Source organism: Empidonax traillii, unplaced genomic scaffold (assembly GCF_003031625.1).
Source record: "Empidonax traillii isolate 1590-97213 ecotype Southwest subspecies unplaced genomic scaffold, ASM303162v1 scaffold54:size2178333, whole genome shotgun sequence".
NCBI lineage: Eukaryota > Metazoa > Chordata > Aves > Passeriformes > Tyrannidae > Empidonax > Empidonax traillii.
This window is the reverse complement of record NW_020955247.1, coordinates 1852610-1876972: the sequence shown is the minus strand read 5'-3', so window position 1 is coordinate 1876972 and position 24363 is coordinate 1852610. Positions and strand designations below refer to the sequence as shown.

General features: G+C 36.6%; 1 protein-coding gene across 4 annotated transcripts in view; it reads left to right on the top strand.

The window, feature by feature from the left end:
* The window catches only part of ZNF608 (zinc finger protein 608), an 84286-nt gene that overhangs the window by 24167 nt on the left and 35756 nt on the right, over window positions 1-24363 (top strand). For all 4 annotated transcript variants that reach the window (XM_027879359.1, XM_027879360.1, XM_027879357.1 and 1 more), the window contains exon 3: window positions 12920-13175. In XM_027879359.1, the coding sequence (XP_027735160.1) occupies window positions 12920-13175 (256 nt within the window). The remainder of the gene's footprint in view (window positions 1-12919; window positions 13176-24363) is intronic.

Genomic DNA, 24363 nt, shown 5'->3' with positions numbered 1-24363 from the left:
AATGAACAATGTATTTCCGTACTGAATAGTTCCTTCAAAAGTGGCTTTTAGAGCCTAAATACAGACCAAACCAAATGAGTTTGTGATCTCAGAATTCCTAGCTTTTAGAACCACAAAGCAGTGATGACATTATGGCATGAAAGTTAGCCATGCCATGCCATAGCAATTGACTGTATCCATTCCTGTTTTATAATCAGACTCTTTAACGTGTTTTGGGAATGTGAAATGATATTCACTTCTTTGTGAGCAAAACTACCGATATTGCGTTCTTTCTATGGAACAGTAAACAAAAACAATTTAAGTGCCAGAACACATTTTAAAAAAATGCATCATGATTCCCTTCCAATTATAAACAATATTGAAAGCAAGTGGTCAGTCTTCAGAAGATATTCAAGTTAATCCAGTGTAGGATATCTTAAATACATATTTCTGGGCTATGTAAGAGTGAAGAGTTTTCTATTTCATGCCTATTGAGATCAAAGAAGCTTTTGTTTATCTGATTCTTTTTGCCCTTTTTTCTCTACAGAAAAGCTAAGTTGAAACATAAAAATGGATATGAAGTTCTTTGCTTACATTCAAAGATCCACTAAGTCTGTCTCTGTATCTTGGATGTCTGTATATGCTTTTTCCAATGTGTGTGTGTGTGTGTGTGTGTGTGTGTGTGCGCGCGCCTTCTTTCTCTGTCCTCACACAAGCAATGCATCATTGGGTATCTTTGATCCAGTCTCTTCTGGTTGGCCATTAGTCGTATTGATTTCTCAGTAATAAAGAAAGCTTTGTTCTCAATGCAGTTTTAACAGTACAGTATCAAGGTCTGTCACATACACATTGTTGATATCAAAGAGACCTTGTGAAAATGTGTAATTTTGCAAAAATACAAACTGAGTTGTGTTTCACCTTTTGTATTTGAGATAGAGAAAGGAAGACCGACTAGGTTGGCTTTAACGTCCAAGAGGAGTGAAATTCCAGAAGGAAACGAAAACAATGGCAAAAAAAATAACTTTCTGATTTTCAGTTGCCAAAAATATTAGTAATAATACAAGCAAGGTCATTTAATTTTTAACTTGTTAGTATTCCTTTAATGTAATTTACTACTGATACACTTTACTACTCAGATGGAGTAGCTCCCTCAAATTGAAAAATAAGCATGTCATTAATTTCAGTATCTGAAAGTAGTGTTTTGAACTACTTTGTTTGCAGGTAGGCTTTGAACTAAAATACTGTTTACATACATATTGAGAACTGTTGTCAACTTAGTGCACTTTTTAGGTTTTATTGTAGTACAGTACTTGCTTTAATCCTTATAATCCATCCAAGAGTCAATCCAATAAGAAGGCAAGGAAAAGTAGCAGAGGTGTAATAAACACTGATTTAATTTTTACAGCACAGTATATTATAGAACTATAAAATTGTGTGATTAGCCAACTCATTAACACTGTCTTAAAGCAAGTAAGTGTTTAGAGCTTGACACACTTAGTGCTGAAAACCTTTCTAATAGTAAATTTAAAAAGTAATCAGTGTTGCTTGGGATAAAGATCGTACTGCTGTGCATCATCATGAGCTCTGTATTAGGGCTGCCATCCAAATTTTCCATTCTAATGCATTCCCCATTTTACAGCACTCCTGTCTATACTGTTTTGACACTTCCTTGAGAGTGGTACCATGTAGAACCTGCAGAGCACTTGTACAAGATTGCCACAAAAAATAACTTGATTTAAGTGCTGCCCTCCACTTTATGAAAGGGTTTCTTTTCACTTGTTGTTTTATCCTGTGTTTATTGGTAGTGACTTAGGAGGCATAGTAAGAGCCAATCTAAGAGTCATTGCAGTTGCCTAAAATCTCTGCTTTTCTAGTGGGATCCCACTGATTCAGGGGAATCAATGTTGTTTATGTTGTTTATGTTCTTAAATTTTTCAATAATGATTTACAAGAGATCTAATTGCCTAGAATGAGATATCTGATAATTCCTGGATTTTTGTGCATAGATTGTTCAGTGCTTTCTGAAAATGTTGTCTCTAAGTTGGAAACTTAAAAAATTGATCCTGTTTTGAGTAGTCTAAAAATAGATAAACAAATTTGCTAGGTACTGGGAGGTCACTCCTGTCAACTTATCCCATGTCACTCGGTGCATCAAGTCCAACATTTGGTATTAGTTTGTAATAGTTCATTCAAATTTGAAAACAATGTTAGAGAATACTGGAAAGGCAAATTTCCTGTCTCAACCAACTTAACAAAAACATGGCCCCAAAATATTCCCCTCCCTCCCCCCATTATCAGCTGTTCAATGGTTGAATCACTTTCTTGTTTCATGATGAGCTTAGGAATTTACTGCTTTGGAAGAGATCTGTCTGATAAATGTTTTCCCAGATTAGCTTTTAAACAATTAAATTGCAAAATCACTAGTTCACAGAGAGTGACAGAAAGAAGGAACACACTGAAATTAAAAACTTGAGATGTTTTTTGGGTGAGGCTCATAGCATGGTGTTCTTTTTTTGAGAGAGTCTTTTAGAACAGTGGATATACTCCCAAAACATGTCTAGGGTAAGAAAAAATATATTTCCAAAATTCTTAAGCTGCAAGTGATAGATCGTTAAGGACCTGGTGTGTTCCAGGCATTGCTTTTGCTATGGAAAAATAAGTGCAAACCTAAGTTAGCAAAGGATTCTCATACACAGTATTAAGCTATGAAACATCAGTTGTGCATAATCAAGTGAGTTTAAGATGTTGCAGTTCTGTAGCAGTTGCCATCTCCGTGGCTGTGCTGTCAGAATGATTGTATGAGTCTTCTGTCCCCTTCCGTGCAAAGCATACACATAGTTTGTGATTCCACCCCTGCAGAAACCAATTTCAGATTGAGCTATCTTTGTCACACTTTCCCATGGACCTTTTCTAACTAACTGGCGTGTCAAAATGAATACCACCAAAAATGTGAAACAGGTTGAGGGATTTTATTCTGTCCAGATACAAGTTGTCCACAGATGTAGTAACACAAGGACTGATACAAGACTGTGCCCTTGGTTAAAATTGTCATTACAAGTGTCCCTGAAGCGGTAGAGCTGTGGAAGCTAACTTAGCCGTGGTTGCTTGAGCAAACAGTCTGGGACTGATCTCTTTTTATTCCAGCTGTTTACTAAAGGGGGAATTCCACAATGTGAATCTGGTGCTTGAAACACTTCCTGCCTGTGTGTGCTTCCTTGAGTAGTTAAGCCTCTCTTAGCTGTGTCAATTTGACGAACAGTGTGCCATCCTGCAGTAGGATGTTTATGTGTTATACTCCGCGGAAGAACAAGTGAAGGAAATGAGTGTCTGGAAGACGAAGTGGGAACTTTTAAAACTGGTTCATCTGAAAACAGAATAGGTATTGTGGAGCTGTGCCTAAAGCTACTGGCTCTGGAACAGCAAAGACAGTTGAAAAGGTTCATGGGTCTTGCTTCCTCTTTGCTTAGAGGTTAATTACTGGTAATAACTGAGGCAGCTTGTATAAAGGTAGCTCTGGAAAATCCCCCAAACTGAAATTCTCTCTTCCATTAAATACACAGTATTGGTAGAATTGAATGTGGGTAGTTTGCAGCCATACTCTAAGGCCTCGATTTTTAAATCCTGGAGTAGAAAACAGAGAAAGTGAACTCTCATCAAACAGGGATGGGATTAAACCCCCCAGTTAAAATTGCTGCATTTAAAGTGCCAGCAACAAGTTGTTTGAGATCCAGCGTTATAGGCATGTTTACTTTTGTGCAGAGGAATAATTGTTCCCATTGGAGTTATATTCTTGTCTCATTTCCGTTCACTTATGTGTAAGAAGAGTGAACCTCTAGTCAACCATCCTGCACAGAAGTCAGTAAGACAGGCGTAACTGTGGGATTTTTTTTTCAAACATTTGAAGACCAAAATGAACCTGAAGATGAGTTGGTAGTATTTATACCTTAGTTTTTCAAAGTCATTAGCAAAACAGTAAATAGAGTAAATAGATGCCTCGAAGGCTGTCTAATTTGTAAATAGTAAATGGCTCTGCTTTTAAGGGAGAGAAAAGTCATCAAGCACTTCTTTGCATGCATGTTCATTTCCAAATATCTGAGTACTAGTTGCAGGATTGATACATTCAGGAAAGGAACAGATAGAAGTTGTCGCCTTTGTCCACCAAATAGAGCTTTTCCAGCCTTTCACAACTTCCCATATGTTAATGAAAAACATTTTCTGAGAAATTGGCAGCTTCATGCTTTGTAGCTGATGCCAGCTTTTTTCATGGACCAGTTCAAGGCAGAGCAAAGGGAAAAATGCCTTGTTTTAGTGCATGAATTACTCTGACAAGCTTTCACATTGCCCCTCCTCTTATTAATATTCTTTTTGATGTGAGCTTGTAAAACAGAGGATTGGCTGTTAATCTCTGGGATCTCAAGGGCTTTTGGCAGTGGCCCATAATTGATGTGTTCACATGGCTGTTGTCTGACTACTAATGATTAGACAGCAGTGTTATCTCCCAGCTAAATCAGTGTTGCTTATAAATCATACTTGATAAACTGCAGTTTCATTTCTTCAAAGGATCTGTACATGTCTGTATAGTTTGATACAACTGCCAGAGCCATTTCATGATTTCATGACATCTTAGATTAGGTTTATTTTTTTGAGCAAGACATTTGAATTTCTACCCAGCGTAAAAAGTGGTGTGTTTTTTTTTCTTCTTCTTTGTTATGAGCTCATTATGCAGTGGTAGAATAGAAAGGATATGCATAGTTAGGGCAGAGCATAGACTAGAAGGTGCAAGTAACTGGAGAATATAACACATGAAAAGTGGAATACTTAAGCTGCTGATTTCTTTTGCTTTATTTGAACAAAAAGGGAGCTTCTTTTGCAGCAGGTGTTGATCATGCTGTTACACTATAAAAATAATCTATGAGAGTGTAAGAAAGGACATACGGAAACACAAAGTGTTTTCAAAAATGGTGTGGGGGATTTTCTGGGTGAAGTCAGGTCCTTTGTTTGCCTCAGCGAGACAGGAATGATAAGCCCTTACTCTTCAAATATAAACTTTTGTCTGTATTTGAGTTCCTAGAGAGCATGCTAGTGAGGATCTCAGGGTACTAAATCTAAATCGCTAGTGAAAAATGTTGTTGAGATAGGGACGTGAAAACAGAGATCTCAAGGTGACCTGATTCTAAGCCACTGAAAGAACAAGATTTGGCTCGCTGTGAGGTAACCTGTAATCAGATAGTTTTGTGTCGATAGTGTAGACGCTCTTGTGAAAAAGAACTAAGAGAACACTAAGTCTGGGTTTCCTCTCTCTACTGAATGGCAAGTGGGTAAGCAAATTTCAGAAGCTCTTCCCTGCTGACTCTGGTTCTTGTATTCGCCTTCGTACTGTAAGATTAATCCTTCAGTCTCACTGTTAAGGGTTATCAAGCACTTTGTATCAGTACTGTGTTCAGTTTAGAAAAAGAGAAAAACTAACACCAACCTAGCAATTTGGAGGAAATAGCAGTTTTCTCCTTATAAAGATTATTTTCCTTTTAAAAATCTTCACTGTATATATATTATTTTCAAATTTTTTTTTAGACCTCTTACTTGAAATGCTAAGTGGTAAAACAACCACTATGGTCCAAATGCTGCTTATAGTTAAGCTTGAGTGGAACTGCTCTAGATTTACACCAGTGAAGATGTGCACACCAGTTGAGAGGGGGGAAAAAAGACTTATAAATTGTCTTTTCTAGAGACAATGTAAATACATCAAACTGCGTTTGAGAATTAAGATTTTATTTTTAACTATAGATATCCAGCAGTAGGCAATTTCAGGGAGAGCTAAACACTAATGCTTCAGCTCTTTTTTCAGTTGAACTATCACAGTGAAAAGGAAAGCTGAAAGGTCATTTTAGAGGTGTTTCCTTTAGTGACTTGCTAAATAATAGCGTGAATGTCCCATTCTTAAAAGTAATAATGCTGTCTTGTCTGTTAAATAAAATCAGGATGCAATATCCTACAGTTTGTACTCTTTGTAGCTAATACTGTAGAGTTGGTCTAAGAAATATAAAGAAAAACTAACGGATGGGATCCGTACCCTATCAAAAGGCACAAACTGGAGACTGAGGGCAATAATACAGGAATATATTAGCCAAAGACCCACCTGTCTTGCCTAAAAAGCCTAAGGGCTAGATAAATTAAAAATTTTAGGGTTTGCAGACACCGATAAAATGGGACCATCAAGTCAAATTTTCAGTTTTCAGAAAATGCTAAAAATGTCATCCATAAGAATCTAGTCAGGCAAGTAAAAGCTTTTGATATACATAGAACATCAAGAAAGTTCAATTCTGTTTCTGGGGATGATAGAGGCTCTTTGACAAGCATTTGGAAGAAAAATTAATAGTTCAGTTGATTTTTCCCAACAAAATATTATCGAATTATGGAAAAACAGCCTGAGTCATAATGTGTGCAACTTCGCACTGACAAAGTGAGTGGTTGGCAAATGGCTAAAAGGCCATTGACAAAAAGGTGCAAGGAAACCATTTCTCTTTTGAGTTTTGTTTACCACTCTAGTATATATTGTGCATTCCTGGAAAAACTCGCAAAGTTATATTGATGAAAATTTGTAATGAAACTGTTAAATAGTGCAATCAAATTAACCATTATCTTCCTATATACAATTAAGAGTGAGAAATTTTTCCCTGGTCATGCGATGTCTTGATATGTCATAGAGCAACCATGCCTTTTTTCTTAGGTCAGCACACTTGTTAGCAATAAACATTGGAAAATGCAGGATAACATTTATTTATAATGCTGTAAATTGCCATAAGCAAATACCTTATCTATTTTCAGGCTCAGAACCCTGAAGGGTTGTGTAGCAGAAACTTTATAAGAAAAAGAGGTGGTTGTCATCTTTAAAATGAAAGGATTTTTTTCTTTAAAATAAAAAGCTCCTAAAGGGTCACATAACTCAAAAAAGCAGTACCCAACCCTCACCAAAAAATGGACATGCCTTGATTTTTGCCATATTCAGTTGCAAGACACTGACAGATACTGGACAACATCTTATCCACATTCTATCTAATCCCAGACAATTCCGAGAAATTGTCTGGGAATTGACTTTTTTGACTGTCCAGAAAAATTCCTTTCTTGACTGTGGAATACAGTTTACCTCTCTACACAGGATAGGTATCTTGAGAGAATTTTAGTACTTTTTAATTTTATATTAAAGCTTAAAAAAGCATGCCAGCTGACTGCAGAAAAGTTTGGAAGTGCAGATTGACCAGGAGAAATCAAGTTTCAATGCAGAAAGGTGTTCTAGAGACAATTTCTCAATGAACATGATTTCCTGGGGCTGAATGAGAAGACATGTCTTTACCAGAAATGTGCAGGTGGTGATCTGGGCATCCTCCCAGGACTCAGCCAAACATTTGAGTTGACATACAGTTTTTCACAGGCACAGCCTTGGCAGAAGGATATCACTGTCACAGTAAAATAGGTGAATGGCTTTGGGAAATCCCAAGCATCTGAGCTAGAAGAGGAGATATAAGAGAGGACAAAGAAGTTTCCATGTCTTTTGTTTAGCACCATTGTGCTGCATTAGATCCTACTCAAAGCTTTGACTTTTCATCATGGTCTTCACTGTATATTAATGCTGACTTAAAAGTAAAATATTAACGTTGTCATGTCTGTGGAGGTGCTGCAGATACAGTCACTTAATATGTGAGGAGGTCTAAAGGTCAATATGTAGGAAGAACATGTAACTGTGGAAAGATTAGGCATTTGCAGAACTGTGCATATTGGTTAATGCGGCTGATGCAGGTGGTATAGAATATCTTGACTACATGGGGGATTTTTTTTTCCTTGTTCCACATACTAAAAATTTATTAGCAAGTAAGAGTTTTAAGTGGAATTTTTTTTTCTTAGTATCAAATGTTCAGAATATTGAAATCATTCTAGACGTGATGATTTCCTGCTTTACTAGGACGAAAAGTGTCAGTTTCTGTTACTGTGTCTTTTTGCCCTCTCCTACTACTCAGTTGATTGAAGTGGAGGAGTTATTTTTAAGAGTAGAACATCCTTGGAAAGTCCAATTAGATGATACTTGTGTTAATCACTTCAAAACAATTATGCATCAGGTGCCTTGTCTGTAACACAATATTTGTAAAGCATAAGCTATTATTATTATTATTAAACATAGTTTTTTTTAGTCTGAATTTTGTATGAAATTTAGGCAGTGTAAATCTTCTTTGTCCTTCTTTGGTATTTAAGTTTCTTGTGATTCTCAACAAAGTTGACCAAAATAAATAACATTCTTAGTACCTCTGACCTGCCTGTATTTTGAATGGAAGATTTGTAATGGATATGTCTGTCCTACAAAAATTCTTTTCTACATCTATGTACTGTAGTATTTCTTTCTTATTTTCCATGCATAACCTTCATGTCATTGACCTTTTTTTCCCCCCAACAATTTGATGTAGAACATTTGAAGAAAACAAAATAAAATTTCCATTACGCATAGTGTCAAAATGCTTCTGAAGTGGCATCTTACTTGAATTTATATGCAAGAAATACTGAGCTGAGTTTAAATTGAGATAATTCAGATGAAATGGAGATTCTTCATAGGGTTCATTTCTGTTAAATGGTAGAGTGTGAAAGAATAACTTTAGTTTTTATAGGTGCAAAGTTTTTGTGGGGCAAGGTTTGTAACAAGAAGAGATTTAAAGATCAATGAGATGTCTAGAAATGCAGACACGCTGCTGAGCACACAGGCATTTTTTTCATGTCACATTCTCCCACATTTGTTTTCTCCTGAAGTAGTTTCATTGATTTCATTAGAATTACTTCTGATTTATGATGCTGTGCATGAGATTACAATGAGGTCTTCTGGGGTCACTGTTACTTTAGAAAATTGAGGTAGAGGCAAGCATACTTTATGTAAAAACAAACTAGTCTTCCTTTCACTTTAAAATCTAGAGAAAGCAATTTGTAGGAGATAAACCATATATGGCTGAATTCCTTTATTTCCTGTTTTCCTTTTCAGACATAGTGATTCTTTGGAGTATTAATTCATAATTCTAAAGAACTTGTCAATGTAAATTTCAAGGTTGGAAGTTTCTTACTCCTTTCATTCTTTATGCTGGTGTCTTTTTTAAAGGAAGGATTTAGTTTTGCAAAGGGTCTGGCTTTGTTTTTTGGGTATATCCTATAATAGGATTCTTTTCACATCCTTTCTGCTAATGCAGATGTTCCCACTGGGAATGCTTACAGCAGACTTCTTTTTTCTCAATTTAAAAAACAGTACTTTCTGGGAAGGGCTTATGCTTAGCCTTAAACCTGCTCCTGTACCTTTCTCCAGGCTTTGTATTGGTAGATGGATTAAATGGTTCATAGCATGTACAAAATCACCTGGTGGGTGACACTGCAGTAGTGTATGACCCCATTTGGTTTTAGATTGGTAGACTATGTCATGGCTAAGATACATCTTCAAAGACGTATCTTGATTAAATTGGGAAGGTGAATTTTGATAACCAGAAATTGATTTCAGCACATAGAGTGCATGAGCAGCTGAAGGAGAATCTTGTTTATTAGAAAGTCTTGCCTATTTTTAGTTAGGATGATATTTCCTTTCCCTTCCATGTGCTGTTCCTCATACTGGCTGATGTTATGCAGCCACCAAGACCTCTCTCTGATACAGTCAAACATTTGGCAGTGGAAAACTGCCATGAATAACACTGCAGCCTTGTAGCCTTTGTCAGCAATCAGTTCTCAAAAGCTCTTGGAATTAGGCGAAGTAAATATTGCTTGAATATTTCTGTCTTTTTGTACTCCTTTGATTGTGTGTATAAGGAGAGCATCTGTATAAATAACCTTCCTCAGATTCAGATTTTAAATCTCATATTGGAATATCTTGTGTGATAAACAGCAAGGCTACTGCTCAGTATGCACCAACACCTGGGAATAATAATGAAAAAATAACAGTGAGAAACTGCATCACATCTGTTCTTGACATTAACTTTCCTCAGTTTGACAGACTGCCACCACCAGATGTTAGTCTTATGTGCCTTTTTTCCACTGGATGCTGGGGGCCTTCCTGCTTCTCTTTGCCTCTTAACACCCTACATCAGTGCCCTTTAGAGAGTTCATGAAAATAATTGTGTCACCACAATGATCCCTAGGAACCACCGCTTTTCTGTGCTGATGTTGTTGTGATTATCAAACAAGATGGGATAATATTAAAACATGATAAAAATTGGAGCAGTATTTAATCTTAGCATATTTTTTCTCTTGTGACTAAGGTCATATTTGTGTAATGAACTTGCACCTTGAGGACAGCAAATGTCCACTTAATTCTTAACCAAAGATTTAGTGTTCTAATTCACAGAGAGACAGACAATTTTAGTTCAAGAGCCACTACTGGGCCTTGTCCTGGGTGAATGTTTCTAGAGGAAAACAGGAACATTTATTAGTAGGACTAAATAACCCAGAGCACAAATATTTGTACCAAAGAACTTAATAGGATACCCTGTCAGATCCATGCTTTCTTTAGCTCCCTCTCACAGTTAATAGTACTCAGAAAATGGAAAACACATCTGCCAATTTAGTCTACATTCATTTAAAACATTCGCTAGTTTTGAATGACAATAGCAAACATTTTGGGGTTATTTTCCATGGTTTTGTGATGAGTAAGTCCTGTTATATGTTATATATGTTATATATAATGTTGCTTGTGTAGTAGGAGGTTTTGCACAGCTTAACAAAACACCACGTAAACTATCAAACAGGCCTTTCATCAGCAGTTCTTGGGTTTACAAATGGGTACGGCTTAGTTTTTCTTAAGTGCTATGCTCCATTTACCTGCCAGTTACTGATCCTGGTTCTCTTCTGGTTTCAAGTAAGGTATATTAAGAACTCCTCTAAATTCTGCCAGGGGTACACATTGACCCCATTTCATTGACAGACCACCATTACACAGTCCGTGCCAGGGAGTAGGGCTCTGTGCCATCCAACCATGTGCTTCCACTTGGCATCAGACAGGCAGAATCTGTGTAGTATAGAATCAGTGTCTCCCTATGCTAGGCATACACAGTTATGGGTTTGTGTGATGCGCACCATTAGATATTGCAAGTAACAGCTGCTCCTGGGGCCAGTTCATATTTGACTTGCCTGAGTGCATTCAAGACTGCTCTGCAAAGCATTCTGCCTGTGCTTTAACTCCTCAACTCTGTTGGCATAAAGAGAAGAATAAAGATACCATTGCTTGGCTGCATTGTTCTTATGCTGTAGGAGCTCTGCTTTAATCAGTAGAGTTTTGATGGTGTACTTTTAGAATTCGTATTTTCCTTGGGTTTCAGTGTTGTCTTTTTTTTTTTTTTAATTTTTCTTTTTTTTCCTTTGTTGTACCTGAAGGTTTAGTTCTCAATAAAAACAAAACCCTCTAAATGAGGACTAGTTGGAGAAGATTGTGATTATAGGTCTCTCCTCTCTAGTTCTAGTGTGATTGAGATCAAAATCCAGGGTGGTCATACAAAGATAATACAAAACATTTTTGCTATGTTCTTGGTATGTCTTTACATGATTAAGGCTTGTGTGCACAATTAAAAGCCTTGGCTCTCAGTTTGTATGAATGAATAATGCACAAAGCAAAGAATTGTCACAAAGGGCAATGGTAAAAATTGTTACACTTTTTAAAAAGTTCTTCTAATTTGATTTCCATTTTATTTTCTCATTATAATGAAGTGAGCTGATCTGCGATACGAAAATTGTATAATACAAGGATAATATGCTTTAGTCCATCCTTCTCTTTGTATCCATATTTTGCTGTACAAGAAAGCAAAATTAACTTTGATCTACATTAAGATACATTAGAATGAAATCTAGATGATGTATAGGGATGTTTTTCTGTTGAGTCTTCTTGTGATGTCCAGTGTTAAAAATTGCTGACTTGAAGACGTGATCATCTATTTGAATGCAGTTAGAAAGCAGCCATTTAAAAAAATCATTAGATTGAAGGGTGATTTCTTTGTATGATGTCTGTGATCCGGTGGGCCAAATAAACATAAGTATTAGGTAGTTTAAGTGTTTGAATGGGTACACTTATATCCTCATCGAGCTATCTCTTATGTGGCAAAGGACCTTATGCCGTAGTAAGAGATTGAAAACCCTTGGGCCAAATCTTTATGCAGAAAATCTGCTGCTAAGTATATTGTAAGTCATACAGGAAAAATAACTTCTTTAGTTCGTGTATAGTTATTGTCTCTATGCATTGTCTGTGTACAGACTGGTTGTCTGGCAGGTCGTATTCTTCTAAATATGCATCTTGGAAACTCTGAGAAATAGATGATTTGGGTAGGTTCATATAAAAGTCCTCATCTGTTATTTCAAGTAGAAGGATGTAAATGTTGTCTGTAAGCTGTTAGGTGGGTGATCCTAATGTATTTTAAATGATTGGAAGACAAGAAATTATATTTGCTGCCATATGGATATTAGAACTGTTCCAACTGCTAATTTCCCTATGATGCACACCAAAGAATGGCATTTATGTCTTTGTACTGTCTTTATAAATGTTTTTCTTTAAATAGAAAATGAAGTTTCCAGTTTGCAAACTTAATTTCCATCCACAAATCAGTCTGTCAGCACCAAGAGAAAAGTGACCTTAATCTTTGTTTTAAAAATTTATTATTATTTTGTACTAGCAGTCTATGACAACAGGGAATAGTCTAGTAGAAACTTAGGAAGTTGTCTTGTTTAGCATGATAGATATTTTTGTATTAAATTTTTCATGTGCAGCATTTGGTCTGATGTCAAAAAAATTGAACTCATAAGACTGAAATTACTTGTGACAGACCAAATCCCTGCATGCAGAAATGCAGTCTCAGCAAACTGGGCTTTCTATTACTTCTTCTTTTTTTTTTTTTTTTTAAAACTCTCACAGCACCATTATAGTAAGTTTGTCTGTTGTTTTCAGGTTGATCCCCTGTTTACAGTGCCTGCACCTCCACCTCCGATTTCCAGCAGTATCACACCTCAGATTCTGCCTTCCTACTTTTCCCCATCTTCATCCAATATTGCAGCACCAGTCGAGCAGCTTTTGGTACGGACTCGTTCAGTGGGTGTAAATACTTGCGAGGTTGGAGTAGTAACAGAACCCGAATGCCTTGGACCCTGTGAGCCTGGGACCAGCGTGAACTTGGAAGGAATTGTGTGGCATGAAACTGAAGAAGGTAAATTGTTTTTTCCACTAGGTTTGTCTGTGAGATATGTTAAGAAGGAGGAGACTCTGCTGTATGTGCCTTGGTGCTAACTAAAGGCTTGCTAGTCTGTTGGGATGCCGTTATGTACAATGGCAGTCACAGCTTTATGGCTCACCTTGTGAGTTTTTCTTTTAAAAACAAGTGACAGATTTTTTATTATTTAAAGCAACTGTGTTTTCCAAATGACCTACCAGGTAACCCAAGCTAACAATAGAATTGTTTCCTCTTGATGTTGTAAGAAAAGCATATGAAGAAATTGCTAATAGAATAGCATAAATGTGCTATTTCAATATACATCATGAGGGTGTGTATATGTGATGGGATTGGAAATTGAATATTTTAGATGAAAACTTAGAAAGCTGAGTATTTTGGAATTCAGACACTGTGATAGGAAATGCCATCATTGCATAAAAATAGAAGCCCCAGAGACCCCACAGAAATTCAACTTGGTGTGGTTATTGTTTGCATTTTGGTTATTGGAAATATAAAAATTTAAGATGAAAGCATTCTTGCTTGAAGAAAAGTGTTCCGTCTGGTGAAGAAGTGCTATTTAAACCAGAGTGATTTCTTTAATATCCTTTGAAGGCATTTGTCCAAGTAGGAGTGCTGGAGAGCTTTGGGGAACAGTAAGCATTGATTTGCTATGATTTAGAACAAAGTAGGAAGAGGATTATGCTGTGATATGCAGATTTTTCCATTCTGTTTTTGAAAAACTCATAATTAAAATACCAGCTTTCTCCTGCTAAAAATACTGCGTGTATACACTAAATTTTGCAGTTTTTGGTTTAATAATAGCATATGTCTCCATTTATACCTGTTTGAAAGTCTTCCTGTGAATTTTCTTACATTTCTTTTGCGGATTCTTTAATTTTTAGTGATCTACCTTCCTCAACAGTGAAAACAAGATTATTTACAAAATCTCATAATGGCAGAATACAGAAGTGTAATGCTTCAGGATATATCCTGACATGCTTCAGACCATATGCAAAATGGTATTTGGTCCTTTACAGTGATATATAAGACCTCACCAAAGTGCTCTACGCTGTCCTTTCAAAAATCAATAGAGTCAGATTTACTTGCTTTTATATGCTTTCATCCATCCGTCTTTCTCTCTGTGTAAGTCTACAGCAGATTCATAAGGCAGATTGATCCTTTTAGATTGTTTTTAAAGCACAGTATAAATTCTGTTTTAAAATATCCCTGCAGAGATGACTGCCGTTAGCAACTGCAATCTTCCTTGACTGGCCTGCATTAACCAGAGGTGGAATGTGTGGGCGTTAACTGTGTTGACATAAAAGAGCAGTAGCTGTTAATAGTGTTATTCTTGCTGAATAAACTAAACTTCTGACCCCCACTGAATTTAAGAAGCCTTCCTTGCGAGAGGTTTGGCACCAGAAATGAAGTATTGAAAAAAGAGTGCATTCTGGTCAGGATGACATTCCACTTACCAGTATCTCAGCAATCTACTGGTTTAAAAACTCTTGTTAGTTAATGGAATTTAACTCCCTTAGCCTTTTCCTAGTTTGTCTAAAACAATTTTCTGAAACAACTTAGTTCAGTGATGGCATGTTTGAGCAAAACAGTTTTGAATATGCCTGTTTTCACAGCTTTACAAGTACTGTTTGGCAACACTGCAGCTATGAGTGACTACAAATATAGATAAAACGGGATTTTAAAATACTCTTGAAATATAGCTAGAATAAAAGACTGAAGATAATTGATATGATTTCATATTGTGTGGTTGGTACTGTGCTCTTTGTGTTTGACTGTTTCAGACCCTGCTGACTGAAGAAAATAACACGAATTTGACTGTTTATTCCCAATGTTCACAATCAACACTGTATTATGAAAAATGAATTCCTAATGATCATTTTTGCATTTTAATTAAGTTTTGATGTTTAGGGCACACATATATGTATATATTTAGCTGTTTTCAAATTTTCTGACATGTTCACGAAAGCAGTATATAGCAGCTTGCATGAAGCCATTTCTGCCAAATTCTGGGAAACAGGGTGCAGATGGGTCTTCTATTTATCTTTAAGAGAAAAAAGATTATCAAATACTCATTTTCTTTAGTTATGATACTGATTTTAGGGCAGAATATGACCTTTTCTAAACTGGTGTAAATCCAGATTACTTTAACTGAAGTCTTTGTAGCTTTGTAACGCGTCTAAAACTATCTTGATGTTCATAATGACCAAGTAACATACAAATTTCTTTTGTGATGTTAATGTGTTTCTATAGTATTCACTCCCTTTACTGCTTTCCAGAACTTAATAAAAACATGTATAATCTGACATTTCTCTCACTATCTATACAGCCGATAGCTTTTTAATATAAAACAATTCTAAGAAGCTAGGGTATGAAAATTTCTATTTTAGCTACTCAGTGTAAAATGAGTTGTGAGGTGGTAGGAATAGGCTTGTAGGACGTTTGCATCTGTGGCATATAAGAACTGTGAATCTAATGTGCTACTGAGCAGCCTTCATGTGCTGCAGCAACTAGTCGTGGGAATGCAAATACAGAAAGGATGTGGTGAATCACAGTTATTACAACAAGAATAGTAGAGTGAATGGAAAAAATTCATAGAATCATAGAATCAACTTGGTTGGAAAAGACCTCTGATATCATCAAGTCCAACCCTTGATCCAACACCTCCCCGGTTACGAGACCATGGCACTAAGTGCCACATCCAGTCTCATCTTAAAAACCTTCAAGGACAGTGAATCCACCACCTTCCTGGGCAGCCCATTCCAATGCCTGATTACTCTCTCTGTAGAAATTTTTTTTCCCAGTAGTCAACCTAAACCTCGCCTGACACAACTTAAGACTGTGTCCTCTTGTCCTAAAATCAAATAGTTTATGTAGAACTCATATTAGCTTAAATGTAATATATATGTCAAGGCACATACTGAGAATTTATGTTAGGAAGGTATGTGAAATAACCAGTTTTCTTTTAGGTATGTTAAACAAGTCGTCACATTCTGTTGCATTTGTTCTTTGAGGTCAGAAAAAGGAGTATATTTGGGTTTACTAGCATATTTTTAAGATAATCACTCCAAGGCAGGAGCAGGGAAGAAAGTAACATTGGATTTCAGACAAAACTGTGGAAGATTAAAAAGAGCATTGTTACTACAGCTCTTTACATTTATTCCACACCAATCAGTTGACTTGGTTTAATAAATCAGACCTTTTTTCCAGAATGTTTTAGTCTTAAGATGCGTAGAGGAAAGCTGGCATCTGAAGTCTGTGACATTTAATTACAAGGGTTGGTAGCCATAGCTGGTTACTCATATAATTGACTGAGACTGCTGGTTATCACATGGGTATTTCTCAGTTGCTCTACTAAGCTGTGTAGTGTTTAATTTCTACATATGTATGCTGTAGGCATTGTCATCTGCATAACAATCTATCTTGTTTGGATATAACTTGATAATGTGTCCAAAGTAGAGTTAATGGTGTTAAAAAAGAGCATTGAAGGAACTTAGCTGAGGTCTCCCTATAGCAGAGGAATAAAAAATGATTATGGGCAAGTCAACTTGAAACTTGCAGCTGATGCAGATATTTGACACCAGAAACCGTGATGCCATAAAAGTCCTTCACAACAAGCAGCTTGGTAGTGTTAAACTGGAGTGTATATTTTTGTTTGGTTGGTTATGCTGATTTTCTGGGAAACAGCTGCTAAAAGTCTGTAGGACAAAAATGGTTTATCTGGAATCAGATACTAATTATCTCCTGGGAAAACAGACTGAAGAGAACATTAATTGTTTCTTACTGCCTGGGGGGAAAAAAAATTACCCAGAAAAAAAGGGAAACCACCAACCAACTTTCTAAATTGCTTAGAGCACACTTTTTTGTTTAGCTTCTCACACACACTTGCCCTAGGTCATGCCCTGGTTTTGGTTCTACATCTAGTAGTAAAGTCTACCTTTACAAATGAGAAGCACTAGCTCTGATGATGTCTTGTGTTCTTGAAATCTGTGTAGGAGACAGCTGTCCGTCACCTCTCTGCCTTTGTGTACAGAACAAGCTGCCTACATGGAGCATTGGAGTTCTCTTGTTGCTGCACTGGCAGTCTTCCTCTTTTTGCAGTTTTAGGCACAACTTGCTGTTGTTCAGTAATAAATAATGCGGAAATTAGTTGTATATTTTAAAGGGTCATCTTAGCTTGTTGCCAGAATACAAAAAACACGAATCTTCTGGATCTCAGAAATCTCAGATGGGATCATTCCAAATTTATCATAGCATTATCTGACACCATTTTGCAGAAATTTTCAGTAGAAAAGAGAAGGCTTAGATGATAAAGAGTCATGCTAATACTTGTTGTGTCTGTGGTTTCCCAGCCTACCACTTTTGCAACTAATATGTATAGATGTTTTGGAAACATATCTGTTGCACAGAGCTGATGTGGATTCCTCCCTGTCTTACTATGTGGCCTTAGTTTTGCAAAAACTACTTTAAAGATACAGTCTATTTTAAATGTCTTTAGTTAGATATGCATTTGTGCGTGTGTGTATAAGTAAGGCTGTGTACGTGTCAATAGAAACAGAATTAGAAGAATGAGAAGTAGTCTGACTGCCTGTTACTCCCGTTAGCCATTTTTGTGGTTTAACAACCACATTTTCTTACTTTCATAAATACAAAGGCATGATGATACAATGAAACTTGTAATGTTGAAAGCCATGTCAAATATGTAAGGAAACAAATGTAGAAATTAGAGAGTTTTAAAAAATGTCTTGTCAAAGAACGTTACAACAATTCATAGAAATTCAGAGAAACATGATTAAATCACACTGTTGTCTTGAGCTCAGGCAAGGTTTATTGAAAGATACCAATTAATACAGCTGTAAAAAACAGGTACTCTCTTAGACTGGGTGCATTTATATTCTGTGCTTTCTGTGTGATCTAGACCATTGCTTTGTACAGGAAATGGTGGTTTGGTCTTGTTAACCACCATATTTAGTTCAGAATTGAAAGACAGTGAGTATATTTATATGACAGAAGAATAAAGTTAGACATTGCTCAAAAATGAGGCTTTGTTATGTCCATGTTACAGAGAAGAGGTCTGTGGAGAAAGTAAAGTGTTTTACGTTAACAGAACACCTAAAGCCCAGCTATTTTCTACTGTTGTGTGAGTCATCTGCTGACTTGGTATGTACATTGCCCAGTATCAAAATGTCATCTATTCAGAAAAAGCCTTTACCAGTATTTATATTTTGAGATATTGTGTTTAATTTTTCCTCTTTCTACTGTCTGTGATACCAGACCCAGTAAATCAATGGATTTAAGGAGCCTTAGATACAAGATTCTATATAGACTTAAAGGCATTAGTCTGACACCTAGTATGTGTTACATAGAAATTCTTAACAGAAGAGAAATGGGCTGAATCTCACAATGGGAAGACACAGTCTGGCATAAAAATGTTTGTGGTTTGTGGAAGCTCGATGTACTTTACAAAAGGAGTCTGGAGATAGCCCTTGGGGACTATATGAGAAAAGTTTCAAGAGTTTAATATTACAGGATTCAGGCTCTGAGACAGATTTAGCTGTAGTTAAAAATCTCAGCAGTGTGCTTGCCCTTATCAGAGTATGTGCATGTTTAGAGACATGAATTCTAACATTGTCCTGTAATTGGCTTCTGCACGGGTTCTCATGAACTTCCCCAAAACATAACAGTGCTGGCTGGTGTTTGAGGTAAGGAGTGCCTACTAGTTATAGTCTGTTTTATACTGTTTCCATCTAAAATAAATGAAGCAAATGGTAATTTTAGAGTATCCAGAGAAGCCCCTCAAATATTTTTAAACCACTGGGACTGACTATGAACCAGGTGCACATGGTTGTGATGTGGCTCTAATGAGTTGCCATGAATCAGCTGGGCTGCGATAACCAAACCTTTTGCAGGCTCTTTGTTCATAGCAAATAGTAGATAAATCATGTCAGTATAAACCTTCTCAGCGAAGCAGAAATGCAGAATAGGTTATGAATGGTCTCTGCTGGCAGAGGAAGGGAGATATGTGTCATATAGGAAATATTTTTACTTCCTTGAGTTTAATTTTGATTCTTTTACAAAGCACTGATTTTTCCAGAAATGCTCAATTAGTTATTCATTTAAACATAAATTTAAGTTTAAAGCTGTTTGTCTAGGTGATGGAAAGCATAACAGATTAGTGAATATCTGTAAAAGAAAAATAAAATAAAATAAAATAAAATAAAGGTTGAAAGAAGAACCACTGCTATTTTCCAGGCTTTCTAAATGCAATAGAGAAATTGTACTAGCTCATCACTCCTTCCATTTCTTCCCAGCACCATTGCTTCAGCTTTTTGAAGAATGCAGACCAACACTGGAAGAAAAGTACTTAGGAAATTTGTGCTGTTAAATCTTAAATTTGGTATTTAAATGTTAGTGTTCCTTCTTGAACATAAACGCACCACAGGGTCTAACTATGCTAGTCCTGCTAGCATTGTTTAGAGAGGCTGGATGTCTCTATTGCATGGAGGGATGTGAAATTTTTTTACTCCCTAGTGCTTCTCTTTTTGCTTCACTCTTATGAGTACTGATTTAATGCTAAGCAGAGCATACCCACAGTACAGTCATGACAACTGACCAAAAATACCAGAAGTGTCGTATTTGCCCTGGGTAGTAATGGCCAGCTTATCTAAAGGGACCTTGCAAATGCTGTACTTTACAACTCAGTGAGAAACTGGTGCAATTCTCTTGGTATAACCCAAAGCAGAGAATGAAAAAACTTAACAAATTCCAGGCAGTGCTTACATAAAACTGTGGATATTACCAGACTGCTACAGAGGAAGACTCCCCATGCTGCTTGTACATACATAGAAAATTGTTCCTTTAACAAACAAGCATATGGGGGCAGGGAGGGTTCCTAGAAACACGAAGGAGGATAATTGAGATTGGAAACATTTGCTTGGGGCTATTTGAATGTGAAACTGAGCCTGCTCAAGAACCGAGGTTATGAGCACTGAAGGAGCTGCTTTAAGAAAAGCAACAGTTTTGAACATTTACTGCTCAAAAGCGAAATCTCAACGGCAGTAGATTGCTTCAAAGTGAGTCTGTTCCAGTACATATTTGGAACATGTTTGGATTTGTAGATACAGGGGGAGAGATGACTGCCAATGAAGTACATGTGCGAGTGTTTTCTTACTAAATAAATACTGCTAGAAGAAGGGATGAAAGCACAACTGAAATGGCATCTTTAGTTGGTGTGGTTCAGGGATTAAGTAATTTATTTAAAGTTGTTCTCACAGTCATTCTTAATTTCATGCATAGTTTAACTAGTTAGGACAAGCTGTTGTCTTCCAGTTTTGTTATGTTCTTTATCAGTGCCAGTCTTGTGCAGTGGTGAATGAGAGGTTCTCTCAGATGCTGGACTGCATGTTTTTACTAATACAGAATAATATAAATTTGAAAAATAATCCTTTTTTTATTTGTTTCAGGCTACAAAGTGAAAAGTTGCCTTTGGCATCGTGACTAGCTTTCCTCTTTCCTGTGTAAGATCAGTGGTTGATCTAACATCCAGCTCTTCATTTTTTACAAAAACAGGGGAAACTTATATTTTGTCATCCTGAGGCATATTCATAATTTTTTCCAGTTATTACTGATGTAGTAGTAACTTTGGTAATTTTTGGTGGCAAATGGCAATCCAAAAAGCAGAAGGAAAAACTCAATTTCAAATTTTTGAACAGTGAAGAGCTCTTTGACCTTCAGGGTTAATAAAAGATTACAGCTTATATTTTTGTTCTAAAGGAAGGAGACAGGAAATGTAGTGATTGAAAATGTAGAGGTTGAGGGTGAAGAAAAGGAATATATATATATATACATATATATATATATAAAGAAAAGTTCAAGGGAAATACTTTCTTGATTTAGTCTGTAAAACTAGATACAGATATACTAAAGCTAGTGTTGCAATGGAAAACACAATTAAAGTTCATTAATATTATACTCTCAAGGGCCATGAAATTTTGGTATGTTTTGTCGGTTATCATGACTGTACTGTGGGTATGCTCTACTTAGCATTAAATCACTAAAAGAACCCCAGAAGTATCTGGAATAGAAAACAAAAGGCCAGTATTAAAGCACTTTGCTTTAATTTGGGTTTTATTTACTTTTTCTAAGGAGAATCAAGTAAAGCAAAAACACTTACATGTCCATCAAAATTAACACTGGTTTGTATTTACTGGCTTCAAATTTAAATATCAAAAGAATTCAAAGGGGATATAGCTATGGAAATAAAAGGCTGTAGAATTAATGTCTAAGGGCAGATTTTACCACACTTATTAAAGATTTAATCAGAATAAAAAAGATTATTTAAGAAAAACCTTATTTTCCCATTCTTTTTCTTCCCCTTGTACTGAGATGTCAGTTACTTCTTAAACTTAGTTGGTATGTTTACTAGGGCTTTGCTTGGGGCAGTATTTTAGTGTATTTAAGTGATTTTGTTTTGTTTGAGTTTTGTTGTTGTTTCTATCTGAGTGTTAGAGGCGGATCAGGCTGTTTGCTGTTTCTTTAGTGATTTAGCTAATAGTGTAAAGATCTCCTTTAAATAAAATGGAACTGACGTTAGTTGTCAGGAGATGGCAGTTCTGTAGCCAGACCCTAACACTGAGGATAAATGTTGTGGAGAATCACTTTCAAGCAGGGGTAGTTCCAGATCAATCTTCAGTTAATCTAGAGGTGGGGTTTTTTTCCCCCCAGTCACTTAAAACTTCTGCAGTTAAGTAGGTTGAAACAAGTAATTACGTTTTACTGCCTGTTTACTTTCCCCTGCAGTGACTGAACCTGTACTTCTTAACCTTGCATTCATATAGATCTGGCTTTTGTGGATCTTTGAAAGCCCGAGGCTATGTGACCTGCTCTAACTGGGATTTAGAAACAGTAAGAAGAGTCTCAGGTTACACTAAAGGAGCTGTTTTCCTTAGGGAAGAGACAAGCTGATGTCAGCTTTTAGCAGAGTATGACTTCTAATGTGTTATGGATTTTAAAATGAAGCTTACTTTATAGGCTATTCTCTGAGCTTTATGAAAGTCCTGAAAGTTAGGACTGTAGGTTCTGTGGAGAAAGTTTTGCAATAAGTTAATATTTCTTCTTGAGAAATTTTGTTCCAATGCCACCTGTGACAGAGAAACCAGTGCAAGTTTGTTTCCAGTTTCATCTAGAAGAACCACCAGCTATTGGTAGACTTCATGTAGCTTTGGGGTAAAAAGAGTCACTGGTTATAAGACTGAGCAATCTTTAAAAAAACTAAAAAATAAAATTGTTCCTGTGTTGGAGAAATTCCCAGCCAGAGACCTATGTTTAGAGGTGGTACAATCTGAAGGAAAAACAGTGCTACTAGTGTTCATTACTTAATGAAAATCAGATTATTTTTGTGGAATTCTGAAAGACAGGGTGGCATTTCTGCACAGTCTACACACACTTGAGAAAGCCTTTCACTTTTCCGATATTGTGTGAAAGAAGAAAATGTTTTCCTTGATAGTCTTATAAAAATTGAGAATTCAGCACTTTTAAGCACAGCAGATGTGTGTGACTTTTAAGTGGTAAAATAATTTAGTTCTTTGACAGTAGCCAATTTCTGAGCTTTCTCAGCTTCATCAATTTTTTGAAAACCCCATCTGGGCCATGCTTCTTCCAGGGCGCATGGAAGTGACAGATCTTGGGTTTGAAATATAGTGACATAGTAGTTTGTTCATTAAACTGGCTAGTCAAGATTGGTTAGAAACAGAATTATCTGGGCAAGTATTCAAACACACTGCAGGGGAGAGGGAAAACATGGCAGCAGTGATGTCTTCCTATCCTCCCAAATATCAGTGGAAGGCTGAGATATCTCCTCAGTGTTTGGGCTTCCACTGGCCACTGCACAAGGGTGGAAGCATTTACTGGACCACAGGCATTTTCGTCCAGTCCAGCTCTTTTGGAATCTCCCTAACTTTCTGGGAATTTTTTTTTTCCCCTTTAATTTTTTTCTTTCTTTTTTTTGTTGTGTGTGTATTCCAAAAGTTGGACAGAACTGATTTCCTTGAATTTTCCTTATTCCGGCACTTAAAATTCTGGTAGTCTCAACCACTGCACACTTATGCCAAGGTACTGCTTCTTGCTGAACAGGGAAATTGTAGGTGCTAGGAAACTCAAGATGGATTTTAACTGATTGCATCTCCCCTGCAAACACGTTCCTATTGACAGCGGAAATGAAGTTGTATAGCATTTTAGTAATTTATGTCATGATACCCACTGAAGGGTTTATCAGAACTGACAGTCAGTTTCTTCCTTAGATAAAGATTAAAGGTGGCACAGAGATTCGAATTTATCAACTGGTGCATTTTTATGAAACATGAACGAGTAGGCTAACACTATTTCTTTTTACTTTGATTCTGCCCACACAAGTGGCACATGAAATTAGTAAAAATAAGGGGGAAGAGGGACTCTTGAGGGGCAGGAGCGAATCGGTGCTTGGTTTTGCTTCGAGGCAGTGGGTGGTGATTGCATTACAAATGGTTCTGTTGCTCTAGACAAGCAAGTGGCAGGAAATAACAGAGAAAATGTTTTTGTATCCCCAAAGCGTTATCTTTGAGAAGCACAGTTAGTAATGCCGTTGTGAAAAGAAACCTCTGTTTGGACAGACTGCTTGATGCAGGCAAAGCTGCTAATTTGTTTTCAGCTTCAAGGAGATTTAGAGTCTTTGCATCTTTGGCAGTAACACACAATGTAATTGTTTCCCTTCCTCTTAATCTTCAGTCTAGATGTATTGGCTTAAAGTAGCTAGCAAAGGCTGGAATGTTGACTGTCTTCCTTGCACAGATAGCTTACCCTAACAGGCAAGAAGTTATTCCAGCACTCTTGACTTTCTAGTATGTGAGAAGAATACTCGCAATTCTTTTCATCATTACATCTAGTGGCAGAAACGTTTTTGCACAGAATGAAAAATAAATTGTTGAGTATGAAAGGAGGTGACAGAATTAATGTTCTTGCACTGGCAATGTTACTCAGTTATTAGGGGCTCTCTGTAAATAACAGCTTTGCTTTCATCTATTTTCTGCCTTTTTCTTTCACAGAAGTAATTTTGTAGCACTACAATTTTTAAATACTTAAAAAAAACCTAACTGTGCACTGGGAGATTTGTCTGCATTCCTATTACTCAGTT